General features: G+C 48.3%; 1 protein-coding gene across 2 annotated transcripts in view; it reads left to right on the top strand.

The window, feature by feature from the left end:
- The window catches only part of ANKRD35 (ankyrin repeat domain 35), a 37,216-nt gene that overhangs the window by 4,493 nt on the left and 8,299 nt on the right, over positions 1-24,424 (top strand). Inside the window, exons 4-10 of one of the 2 annotated variants that reach the window (XM_029580427.1) lie at positions 350-414; positions 7,042-7,099; positions 8,565-8,638; positions 11,086-11,192; positions 12,006-12,187; positions 19,670-19,701; positions 20,022-23,672. In XM_029580427.1, coding sequence (XP_029436287.1) covers positions 350-414; positions 7,042-7,099; positions 8,565-8,638; positions 11,086-11,192; positions 12,006-12,187; positions 19,670-19,701; positions 20,022-23,672 — 4,169 coding nt within the window. Of the gene's footprint in view, positions 1-349; positions 415-7,041; positions 7,100-8,564; positions 8,639-11,085; positions 11,193-12,005; positions 12,188-19,669; positions 19,702-19,771; positions 19,933-20,021; positions 23,673-24,424 lie in introns of those variants that run through there. The other variant, XM_029580428.1, reaches the window with a different exon arrangement.

Below are 24,424 nucleotides of genomic sequence, written 5' to 3'. Positions count from 1 at the left end.
TTGGTCGCGTTGGTTGACTGTTCCAGGCCACACTATGTGTATGAAACAGAGTGAGCCGATGGCTAAGAGCGGCAGGGCCATCAGGGATTAGAACGCTGAACTCAGTGTTAGAAGACACCATGGGCAGCGAGCTCAAATCCCAGCTGTGCCATGGTGTCTCTTGTTGACCATGGACATTATCCCACTAGGCCTCAGATTGGTCAGGCGGACTTGAGTAATCAAAGAGCAACAACCAAAATGTTCCTTCTCCCCTTTGGATGCTATCATATACGTCCACACCCTTGACGGAAGACCTCTTTCTCACACGTATGAATACATCAGCCTGACTGGGACTCTCTTTTGTTTCTAGGTCGTACAGCCCTCCATCTGGCCGCCAGCTCCTGTCAACCGGAGTGTGTAAGACTCCTTCTACAGGTAAAAACTCGCGACTTCTAAAGGCGTAGACTTAGGGGAAGGAGGGCGGAAGGCCAAGGGGTTGGAAACTTTTTTTTCAGATTTTATCTCGGAAGTCCATCCTCCCGTTTGGCCCCTCCATTCCTCGCTGAAACTTCCCAATTCGGCCTTTCCGTTCCATGCTTTGTCCCAACGGCATCGCTTGCCGGGTGGGCGGGTCCCAGCCCAGCATCTTTCTGGAGCCTCCGGCATTTTCAGTCCCCCGTGCTGCGTTTGACGGAGCCTCCGTTCCCCACCCCCACCCCCCCAGACCCTCCTGCGGGGTTTGACTGCTTTCGCATGGAGATCTTCGGCAAAATCAGCCTCGGCTCTTTGGTTCACTTGCCTTGGGCTACCAGTGTGAAAAAAAAAAAAGGCCTGAACTCGATCTAAAACAAATACATGAAAAGGTCTGATCATAGGCTTGTGGGTTTGCCACAGAGCCGAGCCAGGTTCTTGCCGCAGCAATGTGTTCTGCCCTTCTCGGGCCATACAGTACTTAAAGCAAAAAAAAAAGGGGGTTCCCCCTCCAGCGTCTCGGTCTCGGTGCTCTGGTATGAGATTTCCCCCTCCTTTCACATTCCTGCGTGTTCCCGGGCTCTCCCCAGTTGTGACACGCCTGAAGAATGGCGGGCGGGGTCCTACCTGCCGAGAGGGACGAAACAAGACAGGTGTGCCCGAGGAGGCTCGCAGGTGTGCCGGAGCTGGGGGTGTGCCCGAGGAGGCTTGCAGGTGTGCCTGAGCCGGAGCTGGGGGTGTGCCCGAGGAGGCTCGCAGGTGTGCCGGAGCCGGAGCTGGGGGTGTGCCCGAGGAGGCTCGCAGGTGTGCCGGAGCCGGAGCTGGGGGTGTGCCTGAGGAGGCTCGCAGGTGTGCCGGAGCCGGAGCTGGGGGTGTGCCCGAGGAGGCTCGCAGGTGTGCCGGAGCTGGGGGTGTGCCCGAGGAGGCTCGCAGGTGTGCCGGAGCCGGAGCTGGGGGTGTGCCCGAGGAGGCTTGCAGGTGTGCCTGAGCCGGAGCTGGGGGTGTGCCCGGAGCCTCCGTCCCGCAAGCCATCTGATCAATGCAGGCGTTTAAAAGGGATTCCCCCTCCAGTTTCGAAAATCATTTTGAGGCGTCTGCACGAATCACGGTTTCACGCCTAATTTTACGCGCACGGTAAGTAGGCGTTCTAGGGGGGAAGGACTTATACGGGGCACGCTTTCTATTTTCAACAGCATCGGGCCGAGGCGATATCGTGCACATAAAGGACGCACGGGGCAAACAGGGCGCACGTCCTTTGAGTTCCCGCACATCCACCCCTCCCCCGGGCACTCGCTGCAATAGGCAGACGTGCTGCCGCGCTAAAAGGGAAGCTCGACGGGTGATCCTGTGCGTCCCTGGCGCTCTGCATCGGGCGCCCGGGAGAGAGGCTGGGCGCCCACTACAGTCTGGCCAGAGCTCCCTCCCCCCTACCAGCAGGGCTGCTCCTGGTTGGTCCTTTTCACTGACACGTGTCCGAGACAGCCTTCTGAAAGGTGACAGCGAATGGCCCAGTTGGCACTGTGATGGAGTGAATAAATGCATCTTTAAGCGTTGGCACTTTTTTCCTCAGCAGTGGAGCTGCCTGGGCAAACGCTGCTGGATCCCGCTACCCGGGCCGGCAGGAGGGTATTTTATTTATTTTATTTGACATTTTTTTCTATCGTTTGGGGTGCCATCACAACGGTTTACAATCCACATAGCAAAACATAAAACCAATCTTATCAGTCAAATAAAAACAAATTTTAAATCATACACTTTCGGATAATAGAAGGACTAGGGGGCACTCCATGAAGTTAGCAAGTAGCACATTTAAGACTAATCTGAGAAAGTTCTTTTACACTCAACGCACAATTAAGCTCTGGAATTTGTTGCCAGAGGATGTGGTTAGTGCAGTTAGTGTAGCTGGGTTCAAAAAAGGTTTGGATAAGTTCTTGGAGGAGAAGTCCATTAACGGCTATTAATCAAGTTGACTGGGGGGTAGATTTTATAATTTAGCGCAAAAGCGTACTCTTGTTCGCGCACCAAGCGCGAACAAGAGTACGCGGGATTTCAATAGATACGCACGTAGCCGCGCGTATCCATTAAAATCCGGGATCGGCGCGCACAAGGCTGCCAATTTTGGGCAGCCTGCGTGCGCCGAGCTGCGCAGCCTGCCTCCGTTCCCTCCAAGGCTGCTCCGAAATCGGAGCGGTCTCAGAGGGAACTTTCTTTCGCCCTCCCCTCACCTTCCTCTCCCTTCCCCTACCTAACCCACCCCCCCGGCCCTATCTAAAACCCCCCCCTACCTTTATCGCCGGATTTACGCCTGCTGGAGGCAGATGTAAATCTGCGCGCGCCAGCGGGCTGCTGGCGCGCCATCACCCGACCCAGAGGCTGTTCCAGAGGGCACGGCCCCAGCCCCGGAACGCCCCCGGGCCGAAACCATGCCTGCGGCGGCGCCCCCGAAACGTTGCGTCACAACCGCCACTCCCCCCAGGCACGCCTCTCCATGCAAGCCCTGGGACTTATGCGCACCGCCGAGCCTATGCAAAATAGGCTCGGCGTGCGCAGGGGGGGTTTGGGGTAGGTTTTTGGGGTGTACGCGCGTATCCTATGCGCGTACCCCTTTGAAAATCCGCCCCTTAGGGAATAGCCACTGCTATTAATTGCATCAGTAGCATGGGATCTTCTTGGTGTTTGGGTAATTGCCAGGTTCTTGTGGCCTGGTTTGGCCTCTGTTGGAAACAGGATGCTGGGCTTGATGGACTCTTGGTCTGACCCAGCATGGCAACTTCTTATGTTCTTAATTAAATACTAATATCCAAATAAAACTTAAAATTCTTCAAATTTAGAAATCACTAAAAATAAATAAAATCCAATAAACTAATAGCGCTCAGCTCTCCGGTTGAGCAGCAGGTGAGCTGTCCACCCTGCCAGACCACTGCGCCCAGAAATTTTTTTTTTTTCCCCAAAACTTGCATGATGCTGCTTTCTGTGGTTCCTCCTGCATAGTATTGCGACGATACTAATAGGAGGAACCACAGAAAACACTATTTTGGGGTTTTTTTTGGTTGAGCCCTTGAGCGCGGCATGCCTTAACGCCAGCTCCCGGGCTGGCGTTTAAATTTGCTGTGTTACAGTGGGTGCGTGGGCCGCTCGGGGATTTTTTGAATCGCGGGGTAATAGCCAGTAAGCCTCATCTACATGGAATTTGCATGTGTTGAGCGCTACTAGCTGGGCGCCGGTTAGACCGCGCGTTTTGGACTCGCTAATCCCCGTAGTGCATCGGGAGTTATTCTAGCGCGTGCAAAATGGGCGTCCGGTCGCGTGTTAAGCGGTGCGCATGGTATTGCATCTGCTTGTATGTGTGAGGTTGCAGATGCACAAAGGTTAAACCTGCTCGTGAAAGCGGGTGTAACTTTGTGCGTTTCTGTCACGGGGGGGAGGGTGGGGGAGGGGACTCCGTGCCCAGCCACAGATTTTCAAAATGGATTTGCCCACATAAGTCCACTCTGCGAATTCTGGCAAAAGACTTTAGCCTGTGTGAAAATGGCTCGCTAAAAAGCAAGGGGACCAGGCAGCTACAGGCCATCAAGGACTTTCTGAGCGAATCGGGTTTCATCTCCTCCCTCACCCCCATCACACCTATGGATTTATTGTTTCAGTGTCGAGAAAAAGAAGGAAGACAGGGCCAGAGATGCGATGGGTGCAGCCAGGGCTGTCACCTGGAACCATCTCAGTTTTAATTGATATTATTTCATGACTGTCTGATACCAGTGTTATGTTGCTATATATTGTTAAAAGCTTGGCTTGCATGGTGCCCTTTTACGTAGTATGGTTTTATATTGCGTCCTTTAAACTTGATTGTATAATTGTATTTTTGTTGTTGCACCTTGCCTTGGAAAGGAATGTCATAAACCCCCAGAATAAGGTAAGTAACCTGACCTCTGTACAGCACGGCTCCAGGAGTCCTCCAGGCACACGGATCTTACCGGGAGGGCCGTGCCACAAGAACAATCAGTCTTTTGTGAATGGAGGGGGTCAAACTGCTTCTCAGTGGCCACATGGGGAGAGCCTAATGCTTATAATTAATAGATTGTGTGTGTGTGTGTGTGTGTGCGCGCGCGTGTGTGTGTGCGCGCGCATGCTGGTGGTAACAGGCAATTTACACTTTATATGGGCATCTGAAAAGACAGCAGGGAATCTGTGAATTAAAGCATTTCACAGGCAGATTGTGCTAGTCGTGCTCAATACGTGGCGTGATGTCTGCCACAGGTCGGCCCGTAGCCTATGAGACATTTCGTCTGCTATCCTTTTTGTTACAAATTCCACGACACCCTTGAATCTTTCCTTGAAGTCCTGTTTACTTTCATTGTATTTCAGTATGAGAGGAACCCACGCTACGGTGAAGGAACCTCTGGTTATCGGGGATAACATCCCGGCAGGCTCCTGTTGTCATATGGCCATATCTGTTCTGCGGAGGCCCCGGGTTTTGTGTCACGGGTGCATCCTGATAGCCCGAGAGAGAGTATAAATGGCCTTCGTGTTCTTAAAGTTAACAGAGAAGAGCTGCATTTTACCAATATGATGAAGCTATTTTACGGAGACAGCTCTAGGGATCAGAGGAAACATCTCTCTCTTATCAGGATGGCTCTCTTGATCCAGAATTGCTCAATATTATTGGGGCAGAATTCTCTCGTGGTGGTGGTGGTGGGAGGGGAGAGATGTGCAAGAAGAGCCTTCGTATATGGGACCAGCGCCTCTACGATTTGTCACCACTTCCGATGGGGGAGATGTTACTGCCCTATGTTCCTGAAAGGGATCTGAGGTCTTCATATAAAAGCTTTCCTTGCCTTAGTTACCCTGTTTAAGAGAGAGAGATTAACAGGTGCAAGGAAGAAAGCCCTGAATGTTTGGAATTATCTTCTGGCCTTCTTGCACAAGATTAATAATTATTTAATTTTCAGGAAAAATAGTGAAGGCCTATTGTGTTAATCTAGGTTTTGAGACCTGTTGCGCTAGGTAATTGGTTATGGCAGTGCTGTCGTGTAAAGAATACAGGGCACTTAAGTGAGAATATTGTTTTGTTGAGTATAAGGTTATTTGGTGATTATTATGTACTTATTTTTTCTGTTTTTGGGGTTTATATGGTTGTATGATTATGTTGTATTAGTTTTGCTGTATATGTGGGTCGTTTTGTTTTTTATTTTTCTAGTTATTTGTGTATGATTATGGATGTACTTTTTGGCTAGTGTTATCTGCTCAGAGCATTAGTCTGTGAGAAGGTGGGCTAAACATCGAAGAAAAGGGTGTCCCAGTTTCTCTCATTATCAACACTCCACCTTGATGGCTTCCAATTTTTACCATGAACTTAGGAAAGTGGCTTCCTTGGAACTTTTAACTGTTAGAGTAGGACTGGAGCCTAGGGGTCTCTGCCACAGACTCTCCGTGTGACCCTGGGACCAAGGCCCTATCTCTTCCTGTGCCTCAGTTCTAATCCTGGTTCTGCCACTGACTCTGTGTGTGATATTGGGACAAACCACTTTATCCTCCTCTTCCTCAGTTCTAATCTCCGGGTCCTGCCACTCACTGTCTGTGTGTGACACTGAAGAAGTCATTTAATCTCCCTGACCTCCCCCTCCACACTGCTAACCTGGCTGTATGACACTAGCAACGATAATACAGTAATTAATAGGGATGTTAATTGGGTCCGGAATCGGATCTGCAATCGGAATCGTGTGATCGGGATCGGAATCGTAGCCATTTTTTTTATCGGCTGCGACCGATCCCAAAACCGATAAACTCACTCCAACCCCTAAAATGAAATTCTATAGAATTCCCCCAATACTTTCTTTAAGTACCTGGTGGTCCAGCGGCCCTCCCAAACCCCCCGCCCCCCCAAAAAACTTTTTTAAAGTACCTGGTGGTCTAGCGGGGATCCCGGGAGCGATCTCCTGCTCTCAGGCAGTCGGCTGCCAGTAAACAAAATGGCGCTGATGGCCCTTTGCCCTTACCATGTGACAGGGGCTACCGGTGCCATTGGCCGGCCCCTGTCACATGGTAGGAGCAATGGATGGCCCATGCCATGTTTAAAGATGGCGCCGGCAGTCCATAGCTCCTACCATGTGACAGGGGCCGACCAATGGCACCGGTTGCCCCTGTCACATGGTAAGGGCAAAGGGCCATCGGCGCCTTTTTGTTTACTGGCAGCCGACGGCCTGACAGCAGGAGATCGCTCCCGGGATCCCCGCTAGACCACCAGGTACTTTAAAAAAGTTTTGGGGGGGTCGGGAGGGTGGGGGATGCTAAACAATTATATCTAAAGGGTTGGGGTGGGTTTGGGGGGGGGGTTTGGATGTGTTCCCTTTCTCCCCTCCCCCCAAACAGGTAGAAAACCACACGAACCATTCGTGGGGTTTCCTATCTGTTTCGGGGGGGCTCCGATATCTGACGAATTGTGAAATATCTTACCGATATTTCAAATCGTCAGAAAAACGATTCACATCCCTAGTAATAAGGATGCTGTTGATGGGAGAAGCTCCTAAAATGCTATGGTGGTGTTACCTGCATTTCATTATCCTGCCGTTCAGATGCTTGCATTTTGTTTCTTAGCGTGGAGCTAATGAGGATGCGGTGGATTTCCAGAGTTGGACCCCCCTGCACTGTGCTGGTGAGTTGGAAGGGGGACGTCGGAGATTCTGGGCAGCCTTTCTCCAGCATCTGTAGGGGTTGGTGCACAGGCTTACTAATGGCTCAGGGTATTTATTTAGAATTGTGTTCGTGAGCTTTCTTTGAAAAAGCCCATCTGTCCAGTGCCACTAAAACTTTCATCTACGGATTAATCAAACTCTTAAGAAAACATCAGAATTATAAACCATAAAACCCCAAATCCTATTTCTGCATACTTGGGGGGAACAATTTAGCTCTCATTAGGCAGCAGCAGGGCCCCCTTCCAGCTTTCCTAGCTGCTGCGAGAACCGAAGTCCTAAACCCTCCGAGTAATAGTGGGAGAAGAGCACACGGCAGCAGCGTGCCCGACCGCAGACCTGCGTGCAGGCCCCAGACCTTCAGTTTTAATTTTTTGCTAAGTGGCGTTTTTATTCAAATCCAGTTCAGCAATGGGAACGCTACCAGCAGTACAGCTTCTTCCGTGGCATTTAAACAGAAATAATATCATTTTTCAGTTTAAACCTCCCACCCTCCCCTCTCATGCATTTAAACTAAACGTGAGGCAAAGGGAGCTCCTTGCACCTAATCAGAACCTCTGTACACTAAAGTTGGCTTACTCTAGCCTTCAAAAGGCATCCAGACAGACTGAAAATCGGCTCCTGCACCTCTCCGTAATGCCCTCCAGCTTTTCGTGTGACGCGCATTCAGTGCTGCTTCATTCTGCCAAAAATAATGCAGTTTCACAGTTAGCAGCTATTAAAAGCTGCCTAATTAATTTGCCTATCTTAACTGGTATATTGGGGACTGACAAGCAGAACAGAGAGGTTTTGGAATCCAGAGGTAGATTCTGGAAAATAAGGGCTTGGAGCCCCTTTTATAATAAGTCTGCAGCCCCGGGACGTTCCCACCAAATGTTGGAGGCATAGAATCCACGTTACCTGGAGGTTTGAGAGAGCCTTCTGTTTAATCTCTGAGGCACAAGGTACCACCTATAACAGACTTTAGAACTATTTGTAAGTATATTGGTAGAGAAGGGGATGATGTGGCTGATTGGATCCCAGACTTTCCAACCCAAGGCAGGTTGTCGTGCAGCTAAGTGTGCGCCCCTAACTCGACCCATTCTGGAACTGATGGGGTGAGGTTCTGCTGCGTTTATGGGCGGCCACCTGTGCCCAGATTCGTAACGCGCCCACCCGGCTTCCCTCCCAGCGCTTTTTAGTATGTTCTCAAACGCATGGGCGTTCTGAACTTCTGCGTCTAACGTTAGGTAGCTGGAAATCCACTTAAAACGTGTGCAACCTATTTACAAACATAACGCCCCAGTTTTACCCACGTTTCCAGACTATACTTATGAAAATGTACCTCCTAACTACACCCTGGATTGAATACACAAAAGCTGTTGTATATGATCTTTGTAGTCAGGTCTCCCACATTAACATGCTTTGTTTTGCTGACCCCCCCCGCAGCCTCTTCTGGGTGCGTCTCCAGCATAATACATCTCTGCGAGAAGGAAGACGTTTCCATTGATGCCACCGATAATGTGAGTACCACTGTTGTGGGGGCCCACTGAATCCATTTGTGGCAAGCATGGGTTTTCTGGTTCCTGATCAGCTGTGAGATCATCAGTGTGGGACGAGTTGATTAAAATCTACAAGGCCAACATTCAAAAACAGCTAAGCTCCCGAGTTTGGGAGCCTGGGTTAGGGACCAATTTTCAGCTGAAAATTCACTATAAGTTTAGGATCCATAGACGTAAAGGTCAACAAACTAACTGTAGGTGATGCCTTTTCATTGGACTCATTTAATTACTTTTGAAGGCAACTCTTACTCTGCCTCCTCTCTCCCCCTGCCCCCCCCCCATGGGTCTGCAAACATATTTTCAAAGGGAAACCAATCAAGACCCTAAGCGGCCACATTTTCAGCAGTGTACCTAGCGGCCACCTTACCCACACACTTTTAAGCAAGCACAAGTCCACCCGATTTTCAAACACAAGGCATCCGTGTAAATTGCGTTTGAATCCCGGGCTGTCGCACAGCTAAAGGCATGCACGGAACTTTCCCCGTTTCCGAATGATGCGGTGACGTTCTGCTGCATCACCGGCAGGCTGGTTCCGTGCGTACTTTTTTTTTTACAATATAAGTTACGTGCAGAAATTTGCAACATGCACCCTCCCCCATTCCCCTCGGAAAATGACTTTTCTACGCGGCCAAACTTATTGACGTTGTGAACTTCCAAAGGGCATTTTTAAGCAGCCGGAAATCCCCTCCAGTGCATGCAGTCCATCTACCTGCATCACTCCCAGCCAAGCAGCTGAAAGTCTACCCCTTAGTCCTAAAGCTCTGTAAGGTGATCGGAAGGCTCCATGTCACAAGGTACAGGATGACCCAGTCCTGTTTTTACCCCACAGTTCATCTCTGGATGTGTAGTTCTAATTTCTCTAAAAACAGCAGGCACTCCCGAGTCCATAGATGTCATGGGGGGGGGGGGGGCGGTAAAGCCAAGACTGGTTCTGCCTGTTCTGATGACAAGGGAGCAGTTTGGTCACATTAGGATGCTGAGACATCAGGTAATCATGCACAGCTCTCGGCTCTCCCTCACACTTTTTAAAAATTTTTATTTATTTATTTATTTTAACATTTTTATATACTGATAACCGTTTGCACATCGTACCGGTTTACAAGAAACCGTATGGAAATGCCAAAGAACGGGGCGTTTCCTTTACATAGAACATAGAACACAAACTGAAAAGATCTTAACGGAGGTAGTAAAAGGTATAATAACAGTATTAACAGAATTAACAGTAACAGGTTGTAATAAATTGCAGAGCAAGAGAGAGAATAGAGATCAGATTTGAAATTAACATAAGCACCAGAGAGAGCGGATGAGAAAATTGGGCAGGTAGAGAAAGTGTGCGAACTGATATTAGGGTAACGGGAGTACATATTTGAGGGGGATACTCAATCATTACATGGTATAATGCAGCATTGAAAGTCATTAATGCATCGAGGAGTTACTCTCATGAGGATATACAGGTAGCGGGAGAGGGAATTCAAACTATAAAGGGATAGAAAAAGAGGAGGGAAAGAGAGGATGGGGGGGTGGGGGTATCAGAAAGGGAGTTGGGTTAGGTAGCAGGGTGAGGGGTTGAAGGGGGAAAGGAGTAATGACAAGGAGTAAAGAAGAGCGTTAGCAGTCAGATTATGTTTTGTTTTCTAAAATATAGCAGAATTAAAAAAAAAAATTAAAATAAAATTCTGCGTTCTTGATAGTATAAACCTAGGTGAGTTATACACATGCTGGAGCTAATATCCTGTCCCAAAAGAGAGAATCCGTTTTGTGAATTGCCACAATCATTGGAACAGCGGTCGATAAATGATTTTTAAATAAATAAATAAGAATCTAGTTTCTAGCATTATCCATGGGGAACTCAGGCTAGAACTATTTAACATTGGGGGTACCCATGGTTATCTCAAAAAAGACATACAGGATGCAGAATAGGTAAAGAGAATGATAAAGGGGGTGGAAAACCTCCCTTATGGGGAAAGGCTATACAGATTAATTTTCTTCAGCTTGGAAAGAGACGACCGAGAGGGGATATGACTGAAATTCATAAAATCATGAGCCAGGTGGAACGGGTAAACAGGGCTCTGTTATTTAGCCTTTCAAACAACACTAGGACTAGGGGGCGCTCCATGAAACTGGCAACCGGCAAATTTGAAACAAATTTAAGGGAAGCATTTTTTTCAGTCGTCGCACAATCAAGTTATGGAATCTGTTGCCAGAGGATGTTGTCAAGGGAAGTAACAGAGTGGGGTTGACAAGTTCCTGAAGGAAAAAAATCCATATGCGGTTATTAGCCAGGCAGACGTGGGAAAGCCAGTGCTTACCCCTGGGAGGATCTGCCAGGTACTTGTGACACGGACAGGATGCTGGGCTCGATGGATCTTGATCGGACCCAGCATGGCACTTATGTTCTTATCTTGTAGGATGGAAGGACCCCGCTGATGATTGCTGCTCAGAGGAATCACCCAACGGTTTGTTCTCTTCTGCTGGAACATGGAGCCCAGGTCGACCTTAAAGACAAGGAGGGGAGGTGAGAAGGCTTCAGAGGGAATGGGTTTTTTTTTGAAGGTGGCCTCCAATGGCATGCTTAGACTCCAGTGAGGCTCCAAGGATTTCAGTTGATCACCAAGATCCTGGGGGTCAGGGAAGTTATTACTTTCACTGTTGTAGAAATGGCTATGGATGCAGAGAGTTTTGTGGCTTTCCTCTGGATTATCCCATAGACAACTCTTGGGCAATTTAGACTTTGGGTCTTCTAGCAACGGCCAACCACAGCTTCAGTAAAAGTTATAAGTAGTGAAAGACTTATGTTTTGATAACTGGAATCCATTGGCCTAAATCAACAAACCAAGAACCAGATTTAAGGTTTGGGCATAAAAATATTCAAATCGATCAATCCCTGTTTTTAGTTTTTGCAACAAATTTAAGAAAAAAACATTTTTTTAACATTAAGCAACATCAGAAAAATCCCCCCCCAAATTTTCAAAACCTCTGCCACAGATTGTAATAATGCACAGCTTTATATAAGGGAGACACTTGGCGCTAGGTTAAAACTTGCTAAAAAAAATGTTTTAACCTTCACTGAAAGATGTGTTCAGCCTTTTTTTGGTGGGGATGGGGCCTATCCTGAAATCTGGGCCCAGTGGTGCCAGGAACGAGCAGCCACTGACTTGCCATTGACATAGTTGGCATGGGGCCAGCTGCCGGACAGTGAGGCATGTCGAGAATGGTCCAGCGTTGCACCCTGCGACAGTCTCCAGGCGGCGCGCTCTCCTTCCTGGACTTGCGCGTGACCTCTGCCTACTCTGGCTCTCGTGCTAGCTCTTTGTCTGCTTTTCGGTAGAACGGCTTTAATCCTGGCTTGCGAGAGGAGTAACATCCAGGCGGCGGAGGTGCTGTTGGCCAACAGAGCTGACGTGTTGACCATGGACTGCCTGGGCCACCACGCTCTGTATTATGCCAACCACTCCCGCGACGATGCGCTGAGGAGGCTATTCCACGAGCCCCGGGGAAACCGGAAAAGAGGTAAGCCTTGCTTATTGCTGGAGAATATTTCAAGAACCTCACTGTAGAGCAGTCTGAACCATTCCAGCTTTTGCTGTGAGCTTACTTGGATATGGTATGGAAGGCGGGAGGCTCAGAGGAAATCCTTTACTGACAAGCTTTAACCTTTAGGTGAATGCCTAATTCTCCATGAACAAGCTGTTGTAATACAGCCACACAAGTTGGGTGATGTCATCCCATGGCACCAAGATCGGATTATGCTCTCTCGCAGCTTAGAAGTTTCTAGAAATGCTTCTGAACTTGCGCGGGTCTTCACACGTTAACATCGCTCCATTCATCTCTGTTTATCTCATCTGCATCGTGGTTAGAATTCTGTCCTAGTGTTGTGTTGAATGTCGGCATCAGACGAAAACAAAAGGAAAGGGAAAACTCCTTTTAAACTGGGCCACGAATGTCATGGCCAGTAAAGATGCATGCTCTTTACCTAAGGTGTCTGGGACCAGACCATGAGATGGCAAACTGCGGTCCCTGTGGAGAAAATGTCCCCATGGGCCTGAGTCTACAGGGTCCTCATTTGAGATATAAATTTCCCGAAGAGGGGCAGGGGGAAGGCCACCTAGGGATGGGAATGATCCTAAGGTGGTGTGTCTGTTCCGCCAGGAAGAGTTGGGGTCCCGATTTCCCCCCCCCCCCCCTGTGTTTTGGCAGAACTAGGAATAAAGCTTCCGGAAGAAGTCTGATCAGGAGGATGTGAATCCGGTCACGGCTGGCTTGTGGGGTCCAGCGAGGGCTTTTCCCTTTCATAAATCCTTCAAGAAGTTGGTGGTCAGGGAGAGGGATGCTCCGGAGACCGGCCTGAAGGTTGCCCGGGTGATTGATAAGTTATATCCATGGCCCAAGGACACACTAGAACTGTAGCGGGTCCTGAAGGTGGACGCCTCAGAGTTGGCTGTGACTAAGAAGATGACGATCCCGGTGGCCAGGTTAGCTGCTTTAAAGGATCTGCAGGATAGGAAGCTTGAGGTCCATTTTGAAGAAGATTTTTGAGGTGTCTGCGCTCGGCATACGAGCTGCAGTATATGCAGCAGTTTCATGCTTTGAGCGGGGCTGCGTTGGGTGCAACAGCTGCAGTCTGACAGGTCCATGTCCCCTCAGCAGGTGGAGTCGCTGGAAGCGGTGGTAGCTTATGGTGCTGATGACCTCATCAGGCCATCCTCTAGGACTATGATAGAGGTCTCAGTGAGGAGGCTGCTGTGGTTAAGGAACTGGTCGGTGGATGTTTTGTCCAAGTCTCAGTTAGGAGCGTTACGTTTTAAGGGCAAGCTGCTTTTTGGAGAAGATTTGGAGGAGCTGATAAAGCATCCGGGAGAGAATAAGGTTCACAAGTTGCCTGGAGACAAGCCTAGGGGGTCGAGGAATTCCTCTCCTGGATGCTTTTGGTTCCAGGGGAACAGGCGTTTTCATCAAGGAAAGTCCGGTAGGTGTTCAGAGACCAGCCTCGGGGAGGCAACAGTCCTGGAACCAATCCTTTTGGGGGCGAAAGCCAAACAGGGGCGGCTCTGGTCAAGGAGGCCCTGGAGTCAAATCAGCACAGTGAAGTGAGGCTGGCCCATTCCTCCGTTCCGGTTATAGTTGGTCGATTGACTTTTTTATGAGGAGTGAACCAAAATCACTACGGACCAGTGGGTCTTCAGCATAATAGAATGAGGTTATGCTTTAGAATTTGCTTGCCCACTTCGGGACCTCTTCATGGTCTCCTCTTGCACCTTCGTGGAAAAGAGATGGAAGGTACAACAGACCCTCGACAGTCTACGGATGCTTGGAGCCATTGTCCCCGTTCCTGTAGAGGAACGAGGGATGGGACGTTACTCCCTTCTTTCTGTGGAACCACAAAGTAAATGAACCCTTCTTCCAATTCTGGATCTGAAGAAAGTAAATGTGGCACTCAAGGTTCCTTGTTTTCACACGGAAACTCTCCACTCAGTCATTGCAGTGGCGCGCAAGGGAGAATTCTTGGCGTCCCTGGATCTGACCGAGGCGTACTTGCACATAGGCATCTGACCTGACCATCAGAGATTTCTGCGTTTCAAGATTCTCTGCATGCATTTTCAGTTTTGCGCCCTGCCATTTGGGCTGCCGCCAGCTCCAAGAATGTTCACCAAGGTGACAGTGGTGGTAGCAGCTGCCGTCAGGAAGGGAGGGGGTGCTAGTGCACCCATACCTAGACGACTGGCTCATTCGGGCAAAGTCTGAGGCCCACTGCAGACAGGGGGTGGATCTGGTGCTGCAGCACTTAGTCACTTAGCTGGACAGTAAATTGGGCCAAGATTAATCTCACCCTGTCTCAGGAGTAGGAATTCCTGGGAGCGCACTTTGATACCAGTCTGGGGAAGGTTTTTCTGACAGAGGAGCGCATTGTCACGTTGCAGTCTCTAGCTTGCCGATTATTGGAGAGTCCAGTGCCCAGGGTCTGGGATTACCTGCAGGTTCTTGGCTCCATGACGTCCATGTTGGAACTTGTGCCTTGGGTGTTTGCTCATGAGGCCTTTGAAGGAGGTGTTACTTTCCTGGTGGGATCTGTTGTCTGAGCAGTTTCACCTTCCTGTGCTACTTATGGAATTAGCCAGATCCAGTCTCTCATGGTGGCTTGGTTAGTAACATTTTTGTCAAGGGGTGGACTTGGAGATCCCGATGTGGACAGTGGTCACCACAGACGCCAGTCTCTCCAGTTGGGGAGCTGTCTGTCAAGATCGGTTGGTGCAAGGCCAGTGGTCGGCAGAAAACGCGTCATGGTCTATCAGTCGCCTAGAGACGACAGCAGTGCATTTGGCGCTGAGTGCTTTTCTCCCCCTTGTGCATGGCCGGCTGGCCGGTCAGAATCTTGTCCAACAATGTGACGAAAGTGGCTTATATCAATTGGCAGGGTGGTACCAAGGGTCATGCAGTGGCTCAGGAAGCTCGGGAGCTGATCCACTGGGCAGAGCAGCATCTGATATCGATAGCAGCTTCTCATGTAGCCAGGACTGACATTGTGCAGGCGGACTTTCTCAGCCATCAGCAGCTGGATCCCGGGAAATGGGAGCTGTCAGAGGAGACAATGGTTTTCATCAGTTCCAGGTGGGGCAAGCCCTGCTTTGGACTTCATGGCGACTCATAAAAATGCCAAGTCGCAGAAGAGAGCGCAGAGGGAGTTGACGCCTTGGTTTTTCCTTTGCTGAGGGACATTCTGCTGTATGTGTTTCCGCCATGGCTGCTGGTAGGCAAGATATGGCGGCGCGTGAAGGTCCATCCGGGAGATGTGATTCTAGTGGCTCCGGAGTGGTCTCGGAGGCCTTGGTTTGCAGATCTGGTCAATGTAGTGATAGACGGCCCGTGGAGGCTCGCTCATCTCCCGAACCTTCTGCGTCAAGGTCCCATGTTTTCTGATCAAGCGGCTCGCGTCTGTCTCACAGCTTGGCTTTTGAGAGGAAATGCTTAAGGGTCAAAGGTTACTCTGAGGATGTTATTGCTACTCGTGCAATCTAGGAAGTCTTCCCCTTCCTTGGTGTATATGAGGGTTTTGAGGATTGGTGCATGGAGCAAGGTGCTCCTATGTGAACTTCTGTAGCGAATATTCTTGCTTTCTTGCAAAGAGGTTTGGTGAAGGGTTTGTTCTTTAATTCTCTGAGTTCGTGGCAGCCTTAGCATGTCTCTGGGGCAAGGTACATGGAATAACGCTAGCTGCACACGTGGATGTGGTGCGTTTTTCTCCATGGAGCGAAGCATTTGCATCCTTCGATTCAGGAACTGTCTCTCTCCTGGAGCCTTAACTTGGTTCTGAAAGGCATGTGTGCAGCGCTGTTTGAGCCTCTCTGAAGGACTACCATAAAAGATTTATTTATTTATTTATTTATAGCTTTTCTATACCGACTTTCCAATAACAGAATTACTGATCAATTCGGTTTACATTTTAAACTTTAACAGTGACAAGTAATTGTCTTACAATGAACAGGAAGATCTCACGTTGAAGGTGGTTTTCTTGGTGGTGATTTTGTTTTGCTAGACGGATTTCGGAGCTTCAAGCCTTGTCATGTAGGGAGCCTTTCCTGAAAATTTCAGATTCGGGGGGGTCTCCTTGTGGACAGTTCCAGCCTTTCTGCCGAAGGTGGTTTCGTCTTTTCACGTAAATCAGTCCGTGGAGCTCCCAGCTTTCCCAAACTTGGAGGCTACCGCGCCTCATGCGAGAGGGTTGCGGCTTTTGGATGTCAAGGGTGCATTGTTGCGGTATCTTAAAGTTACTAACGGCTTCCAGTTATCGCATCACCTCTATGTACATCTGTCAGGGGCGTCCAGTACCAGAGAGCTTAAGGGCTCATTCTACTTGTTCCCAGGCGGTGGCATCCTGGGCCGAATGTCAGCAAGTGTCACCGCAAGAGATCTGCAGGGCGGCTACTTGGAAATCGTTGGACACTTTTGCCAGGCATTATTGAATTGGATGTCCAGGCCCCAGAGGCCATGGGTTTTGGTGAGAGAGTGCTTTAAGCAGGACTCTCGCAGTCCTGTTCTCCCCCCCCCCCCGTCCCCCTATTTAGGGAAGCTTAGGTACATCCCAGGAGTCTGGACTGATCCGGGTATGTACAGGGAAAGGAAAATTGGTTCTTAGCTGCTAATTTTTGTTCCTGTAGTACCACAGATCAGTCCAGAGACCCGCCCGGTTGGGGAAGGGAGATTTGGAGAGTCTGCTTGACCTGGTATGGTAATTAATCTGAAGAATGGAACATGTTTTGTTTGCTCCTTCATGTTTGTTTAATGGGGACATGTTTATCTGTTCTAAGTTTCCACTTCACACTGCTCGTTCGGGGTCCATTATTAGTGGTTGGTATTACTGTCTTGTTCTACTATCTTGACTTTGGTACAGGTCAGTACTGAGGGGACTGCAGGTGGTGCAGTGAGTTATATACAGTGACAGTGAAATTTGTCTCCATCTGCTGGCGGGGAGGCAAAACCAGGAGTCTGGTCTGATCTGTGGTGGTACAGGACCAAAAATTAGCAGGAACAAACCAATTTTCCTTTGCTGCAAGGCATTTGGCATGGCTCAGAGCTTCATGTGTCTGAGAGAAGGTACACGAAAAACTAGCAGATGCTTCGCGTGCAGGAGACAAGTCTGTTTGGAGATAAAGTAGAAGAAGCTGTAGAAGTTATTAAAAAAAAAAAAAAAAATACCACACTGCAATTCCTTTCGATATCCTATCACTAGACTGGGTGTTGTGGTTAAGAAGCAAACCTTATCAAGATGCTTTTCTCCATGCATTGCTACAAGACAACTGGGATAACCTTATCTCAGTCAGTGAAGGCCCATCAAGAACAAGCAGTTGCAGCTTCGACAGAGCACCAAAAATGCACATCCATTCAACAAATTTGTAAAGCAGCTTACTTGGTCCACAATCGACACCTTCATCGGACGTTACTTTCTGGATCAAGAATCTCACAGAGATGGTAAATCCGGCCAGGCTGTATAACAGACTATAATACTGTAAGCCTCCAGCTTTCCACAAATTCACCTTGGATTGCAAGAATGGACAAAGTTCAAAATTGTTGGCAAACCCTCAGCTTGGGAGTCCCGACTTGGGTGGCTGCTTGTTCATGGAGAAAGCAAAGTTGCTTGCCTGTAGCAGATGTTCTCCGTGGACGGCGGCGCAAAGAATCCCTCCCTCCCTGGAAACTCTGCCTTAGGCTTGAGGAGGTGAGCGCAGCGGTGCTAAAACGCGAGAAGACCCGCGCAAGGCTCTGATACATTTCTAGAAACTTCTGAACTGTGAGAGAACATAACTGGGTCTCGGCACCGTCGGATGATGTCACCCAGCTTGTGTGGCTGTTTGCACTGCTGTCCATTGGAGAACACCTGTTACAGATAAGCAGCTTCCCTAATTGCCGCCAGCACAGGGAGTAAACAAAAAAAAAAAAAAGGTGACAATTCAAACACACTTGGGGCAGCAGTAAGGGCAATGGGGGAAATAATGCTGTCCCAGTAGGTGTGGTGATCATTCAGAATGGGAAAGCCCTGCCATTGTATGTGCCGGCAGCTGCTATGTGACTCCAGGTGAGGTTGCTGAGGCAACCAGAGGTCCCCTGTACGTATGCCTTATTCACGTGGGCAGAGCAGCTCGGCACACGTCCAATGTTTCCACCCTCCCAAGAGGCAGGACTGGGAGGGAAGAAAAGAGAGAGAGAGAGAGCGGGGAATAACGCTTAATTTCTTGCTGGGACATGACAGCGTTCAGGACAGGCAAGACGAAAATCACTCATTCTTCTGGGCCCAAAAAAAACAAAATCAAAAAACGAGGGTGCCTCCCTCCAGAGGAAACATTGCTGACTGATCTGCCCTCCGGGCTCCCACGAATCACGTGAGGCAACTCTAGGTAACCCCTGATATACTCCTAGGCCTGTGCTTAACTGCGCTGGGAGCTGTCATCACTCTGGCTCGTTCGTTACCTGCCCGCTGTGACGCTTCGCAGCCAGCCCAGGCGTTGGCATTTGGCCTTGTGCCTACAAAGTGGCACCAGGCATGTCATAATGATAGGGTGAAACAATCCTTTTCAACAGTCACGTGCTTAATTAACAGACTTGGAGTGTCAGTAGGCAGCTTGACCTTACATAACTCTGAGCAACGCTCGTGCACCGAGAACAGAACCATTCTGTGAACGTCCTCCGGTACCTCCAGGGTTGTAGGATTATTGTATATCTGATACAGCAGGTGCAGGTTAGGGTCCCAGCTTGATGCCTTGTTTCCTTAGTGATCTGTCCAGTCTTCATCTCAGCAAAAAAAAAAAAACCAAACTTTCTTACACACTTCTCCTCTGTGGAATCTGTTGCCAAAGGACATGGTCAAGGTGGAGAGCATAGCAGGGTTTCAAAGAGGTTTAGACAGGTTCCTGGAGGAAAAGTCCATAATGGTATTAGCCAGTTAGGATAAAGAGAGCTTTTGTTATCCCTGGGAATGAGTAATGGGAAGTGGATGTACTTTATGGGATCTGCCAGGTGTTTGCACCCTGGATTGGCCTCTGAGACAGGACGCTGGGCTCGATGGACCTTGGTCTGACCCAGCTGGGCAATTCTTAATGTTCTTATGAAACGGGGCACCTAAGGCCCAAGCCTTATAAGATCCAGACAGGACCAGATTATGGGTAAGGGCCCATTCCTGTTACAGTAGGTGCTTCAAATGATGTTTCTTTTGGCAGAAGGTAATGGGCAAGAGGACTGCAACACCAAGGAGCTTTCACTCGGTGCAAGATTTTCGGGCCATCGCTTGGTGTCTCTCTGTTAACTTCATGCACAGCGTTTTTTTGTTTTTTTTTACATTTGACAAAAAAGAAAACAAACTCCCTTCCCCATCCCCCACCCCCGCTCTTAAAATGGCACAGCCTACCTGCTGATCACCTGCTTGAGAGCACAGCAATACTTGAAAAGAAATCAGTGCTTTATATTAGTAAATCCTCTGCCTCTTTCTGATGTTTCCACTTGCAGGACGTGATCCAGAAGCAGAGAGCAGATCTCAGGTATGAAATCTTGCACTGCCAGCTATCAACACTTGGCATTTTCTCTTCAAATTAATCTGTTAATTCAGAAGAAAGGGTGAGATATAGAAACTGAAACAGAAGACCTGACGAGCCGTCGTCGGTCCATAATTCCCTAAGATGTTGAAGCCCCACCAAGGCAACGTGGTGTGCTACCTTTTTAATTACATCCTGTGCTTTTGCACAAAATGCATCTCGTATTCTTCCAACCACGTACGGAAACATATTTTATCAGCCGTCTCTCCAAAAGTGTTTTTCAGGGCAGTGTTTGATGGTACTTTTGTTGAATTCTGTGCTTCCAGGAGACAGCTGAGGTCAGCCCTGGACTCCGCCCTGGCGGTGCGGCCCGGAAAACCTGCGAGGAGGACTGGCAGTCCCTGCCGCACGAAGAATGGAGGTGGAGGTATGAAGAGGAGCACAAGAAAGTCTTGCACCTCCAAGGAGAGCTGGCGAGGAAGACACAACGGCTGGAGGCCTTTGCAGCTGAATGTGGGACGGAGAAAGAGAGGGGCAGAGCCCAGATTCCGGAGATACGTGGTTCACAGCAAAGGGCGACACAAGATCAACCGGGAACAGCAGAAGGGAAAGCCTCGTGCCACAGTTCATCTTCAGACGAAAACAACTTTCTTGATCTACTGATGAAACAGGAACAAACCCTGAAAGAGAAGCGGAGAGGGGAGAAGAGCGACAGAGGGCCTCTCTGGGAGAATGAGTTTGGAAAGGAAGGATTTGAAGAGGAGACTAGGAAGCTGGAAAAGAGGTACCAGGAAGAAATAGAGCAGCTTCAAAGCGAAGTGGCTACAGCTCGGGAGGGGATGGAGAGTGCAAGGAGAAGGACCGAGGAGTTGGAAGGCCACTTGGAGAACATGAGGGTTGTTATCTCCCAGTTTGACAAGAGGAAACGTACCCACAGCAGCATGATGGAAGAGCTCCAGGACCAGATTGCGGAAATCACCAGTGAGAACCAGAAGCTCCGAGCGCTTGTGAAAAAGCTGCTCGGGGACACGGAAGGAGAAGACAAAATTAATGAAATAGTGTGCGGGAGCATCTCCATGATGGAGCCTGGGGATGCTCAGACCATCTTGGATAGTGCCATCAAAGAGCTGAAGCAGTTGCTAGTACAAATGAGAGTGGAATACGCCAATATACAGCGGGGAAAACAAGTCCTCTTGAAACGGCAAATAGAAGAAGCGGCGAAAAGCCAACCACAACCAGAACTGGAAATAATGATTAGAGAAGACTTTGAGAGAAGTGCGACATTTTTTAAAAAAACTGTGGCAGACGTAGAGCAGTTGTTAACTGACCTGGAGCAGAAAAATACCAGTTTGCAAGAGAAATCTAAGCAGCTTCAAGAAGTGACTGACGTGTCCCAGAATGAAGAGCCTGACAGGGAGCATGCTTCTGAGGTGTTCGTCCATAGTGTGGTGTCTGAGATGCAAGAAACAGAAGAACAGCTTGGAAAAACCCAAAAGAAGCAACAAAAGGAAGTTAAAGGGGCCTCGCAAGAAAATGCTGTCCTTAAAGATGTAAGGAAATTGCTTCAGACATGTGCCCCTAGTGTTCAAGATGATGCATCCATTTCTCAGTGGCCTGGAATAATCCAGCAAGAGGACAGAAGCATAGGGGAAACTCAGCCTTTGGTTGGCACAGAACCCGAATCCCTCCTCAGAAATAGTTGTATAGAAACAAAGGACATGGTGGGTAGAAAGACAGCAGAGTTGGAAAAAGAGGTCCACAACCTCAGGCTGAGCCATGCCAGCCTACTGACTGAACTTAACAACACTGGAAAGGAAAGAGACAAGCTGCAGGAAGATCTGGAGGCCCTTCAGCAGAGTCTAGAGACTGACTTCCTCCCAAAGAAAGAAATGCAAAGCTTGATTGAAGACCTGGAGAAGAACTTCCTGCTTCTGTCGGAGGAGCTGTCCTCAGAGCAGGAAGCCACAAAGAAGCTGAGGTCCAGACTGGAGGCCCAGAGGAATGATATACTCATGTTGAGGGAGAGTTTCCCAAAAGAGATAATGCGAGAAGAAAACTGTAAGGAAGAAGGGCTCTTCAGTACAGATGTCTTGGAGGAGCTGTACTGGAACATAGGCACCCTAGTGAGAAAACACGATGAAGCTGTACAGCAGAAATTAAAAGTAGAAAAAGAGAATCAAAGCCTCAAGGATGATCAGAGTCAGTCTGTGTCCCTAAAAGACCACAATGACTTGCAGAGATGCATGACCAACCAAATAGAAACACAGGGCAATAAGATCCAGGAGCTTAGTTGGAATCTGTCCAAAGCCATAGAGGATGTTGAAAAGCTAGAGGCAGAGCTGAAGAGCCAGAAGACAAATTCCATACCCAGAGGGGAGTACCTACAGCAAGTGACTGCTCTAGAGAAAGATCTCACAGAGACGAAAGAGAGATTAGAGTCAGCCAAGGTAACAGTGGCAGAGAAATGTCAAGAAATCATCATGTTGAAACACCAACTTGACCAAGCAACTGAAGAGATTAAAGAGAGAACGTCCAGGGAGAAGAAATGTTTACAGCAACACGAGAAAGTCATAAGTTCTTTGGAAAAGGAGATCCAGAAATTGAAAGATGATCGCACTGAATGTATATCCATCCTAGATCACAATGCATTGCAGACTGCAATGACCCATAAAATAGACACGCAGGCCGTTGAGATTCAGGAGCTTATGCATCAGCTATCCAAAGCCATGGAGAATGTTCAAGAGCTGCAGAAAGAACTGATAACCCAGAAAACAAATTCTGTGCCAAATGAGACGTGCCAACAGCAAGTGACTGCTCTGGGAAAAGATCTCACAGACGTGAAGAAGTTAGAATCGGTCAATGTAGTGGAAGGGAAAAGTCAAGACGCCACAAAGTTGGACAAAGCATCTGAAATGACCAAAGAGATCACATCCAGAGAGAAGAACTGTTTTCAACAACATGAAAAAAACATAAGTTCTTTGGAAAAGGAAATCCAGACATTGAAAGATGATCATATTGAATGTGTGTCCATCCAAGATCACAATGCTCTGCAGATCTCCATGTCCCATATTATAGAAATCCAAGCTAATGAGATCCAGGAGCTGGAGCGCAAGCTAACTGAAGCCTTGAATGATGTCCAAGAGCTGCAGAAAGAGCTGTTAAGCCAGAACATAAACTCTGTGCCCAACGAGAAGTCTCAACAAGTCATTACTTTAGAAAGGAATCCTACTGAAATCAGAGAGAGGATACAATCAGGTACAGCACTGTTGGATGAAGGACGCCAAGAAATGACGTTGATGCATCCACTTAGCCAAGTCACTGAAGACGACCGAGAGCAGAAATCCATGGTAGAGGATGCTGTACAGTATCCCAAGGAAATTACAACCTCTTTAGAAGTGGAAAACCAGAAGCCTACAGATGGCTTAACTCGATCTGACATTCAGGCCACAGTGATCCATATAGTAGACAGACAAACCACTGAAACAGAACAGCTCAAGCAGCAGCAGCAGCTATCAGAATCCATGGTGAATATTAAAGAGACACAAACGGATCCACTGTGGCAGAAGACAAATTCTGTACCCTGTGGTGAGCACTTGCAACATGTGACTGCTTTAGAGCATGCACTTACAGAGGTGACAGATGAGTTAGAGTCGGACAAGGCCAAACTTGATGAGCAACGACAAGAGATCATGATGTTGACACGTCAGCTTGACCAAGCAGCCAGTGAGGTCGAAGAGCTGAAGTCCAGGAAAAAGAACGGTCTACAGGCGTATAAGAGTTCTTTCATTTTCCAAGCTCCAACTCCCAGAGACGATGCAAAGACCAGAGCGCTCCATGGAGAAGTGGTCGGCCCAGAAATGGAACGGCATGAACATCAGATAAAGGAAGCGATGCTTGAGCAGTTACAGACTATGATGGTCGGTCAGTGCGATGAGGCAGACGACCTCTCCTTCAAATGTCAGGACAGAGAGTGCAAAGTAAGATGGCTTCTCGTTACAGAAGGCTTGAAAGATTTCAGGTGGTAACTCGCTTGTAAATGTCCCAAGTATTATATAAGAAAAAATTAGACCACTGTGTAATACTTAAAAAAAAAAAAAAAAAAAAAAAAAAAAAGAAAAGGCACTTTTCCCCCAGTTATTTATTCAATATTCCCTTAGCTGCTTATCTTTTGATACTGGGAGCCCTGCCCACATGTCACAACTCGCACCTTGGTATCCGCTTGGTCCTTTCATTATATGCGATGTCACTTGTGACAGCAACACAGTTAACATAGACAAAGCAAATCAAGGGGATGGTGATATGTGTGGGTCCGTGTCGTTGATTCGTCGCACAATACACAGAGCGCACATTAATTCGGGCGGGGGGGGGGGGGCATTTTTCCAGCCTGAAACTGTGTTGCACAGTCCACGGGGCTATTTTAACCCTTTCTTAAAGAGGAAACCAACTCGTGTCATTTCCCTTTGACGATGAGCAGGGACAAAGTATGGCCCGTTAAAAAGCATCCACGTACTTTGGCATTTGCTATTTATCGGGGTGGCTGAGTTGGGGCAAAACAGTGTGGGGACTTTTGAAAACTTTATTAAATATATTTTATTTTACAAAAACTTTTATTCTGCTACCTTCCAATAATTGTATTCAGTGCGGAGCACAAATACACATTCATAATAATAATAATAAAAGTACACAGTCAAATAAAACCTATTTGCAGGCAGCTCAATCAAGTGAATTT

Source organism: Rhinatrema bivittatum, chromosome 16, assembly GCF_901001135.1.
Source record: "Rhinatrema bivittatum chromosome 16, aRhiBiv1.1, whole genome shotgun sequence".
NCBI classification, from domain to species: Eukaryota; Metazoa; Chordata; class Amphibia; order Gymnophiona; family Rhinatrematidae; genus Rhinatrema; species Rhinatrema bivittatum.
This window is presented reverse-complemented; position numbering and strand designations above follow the sequence as displayed.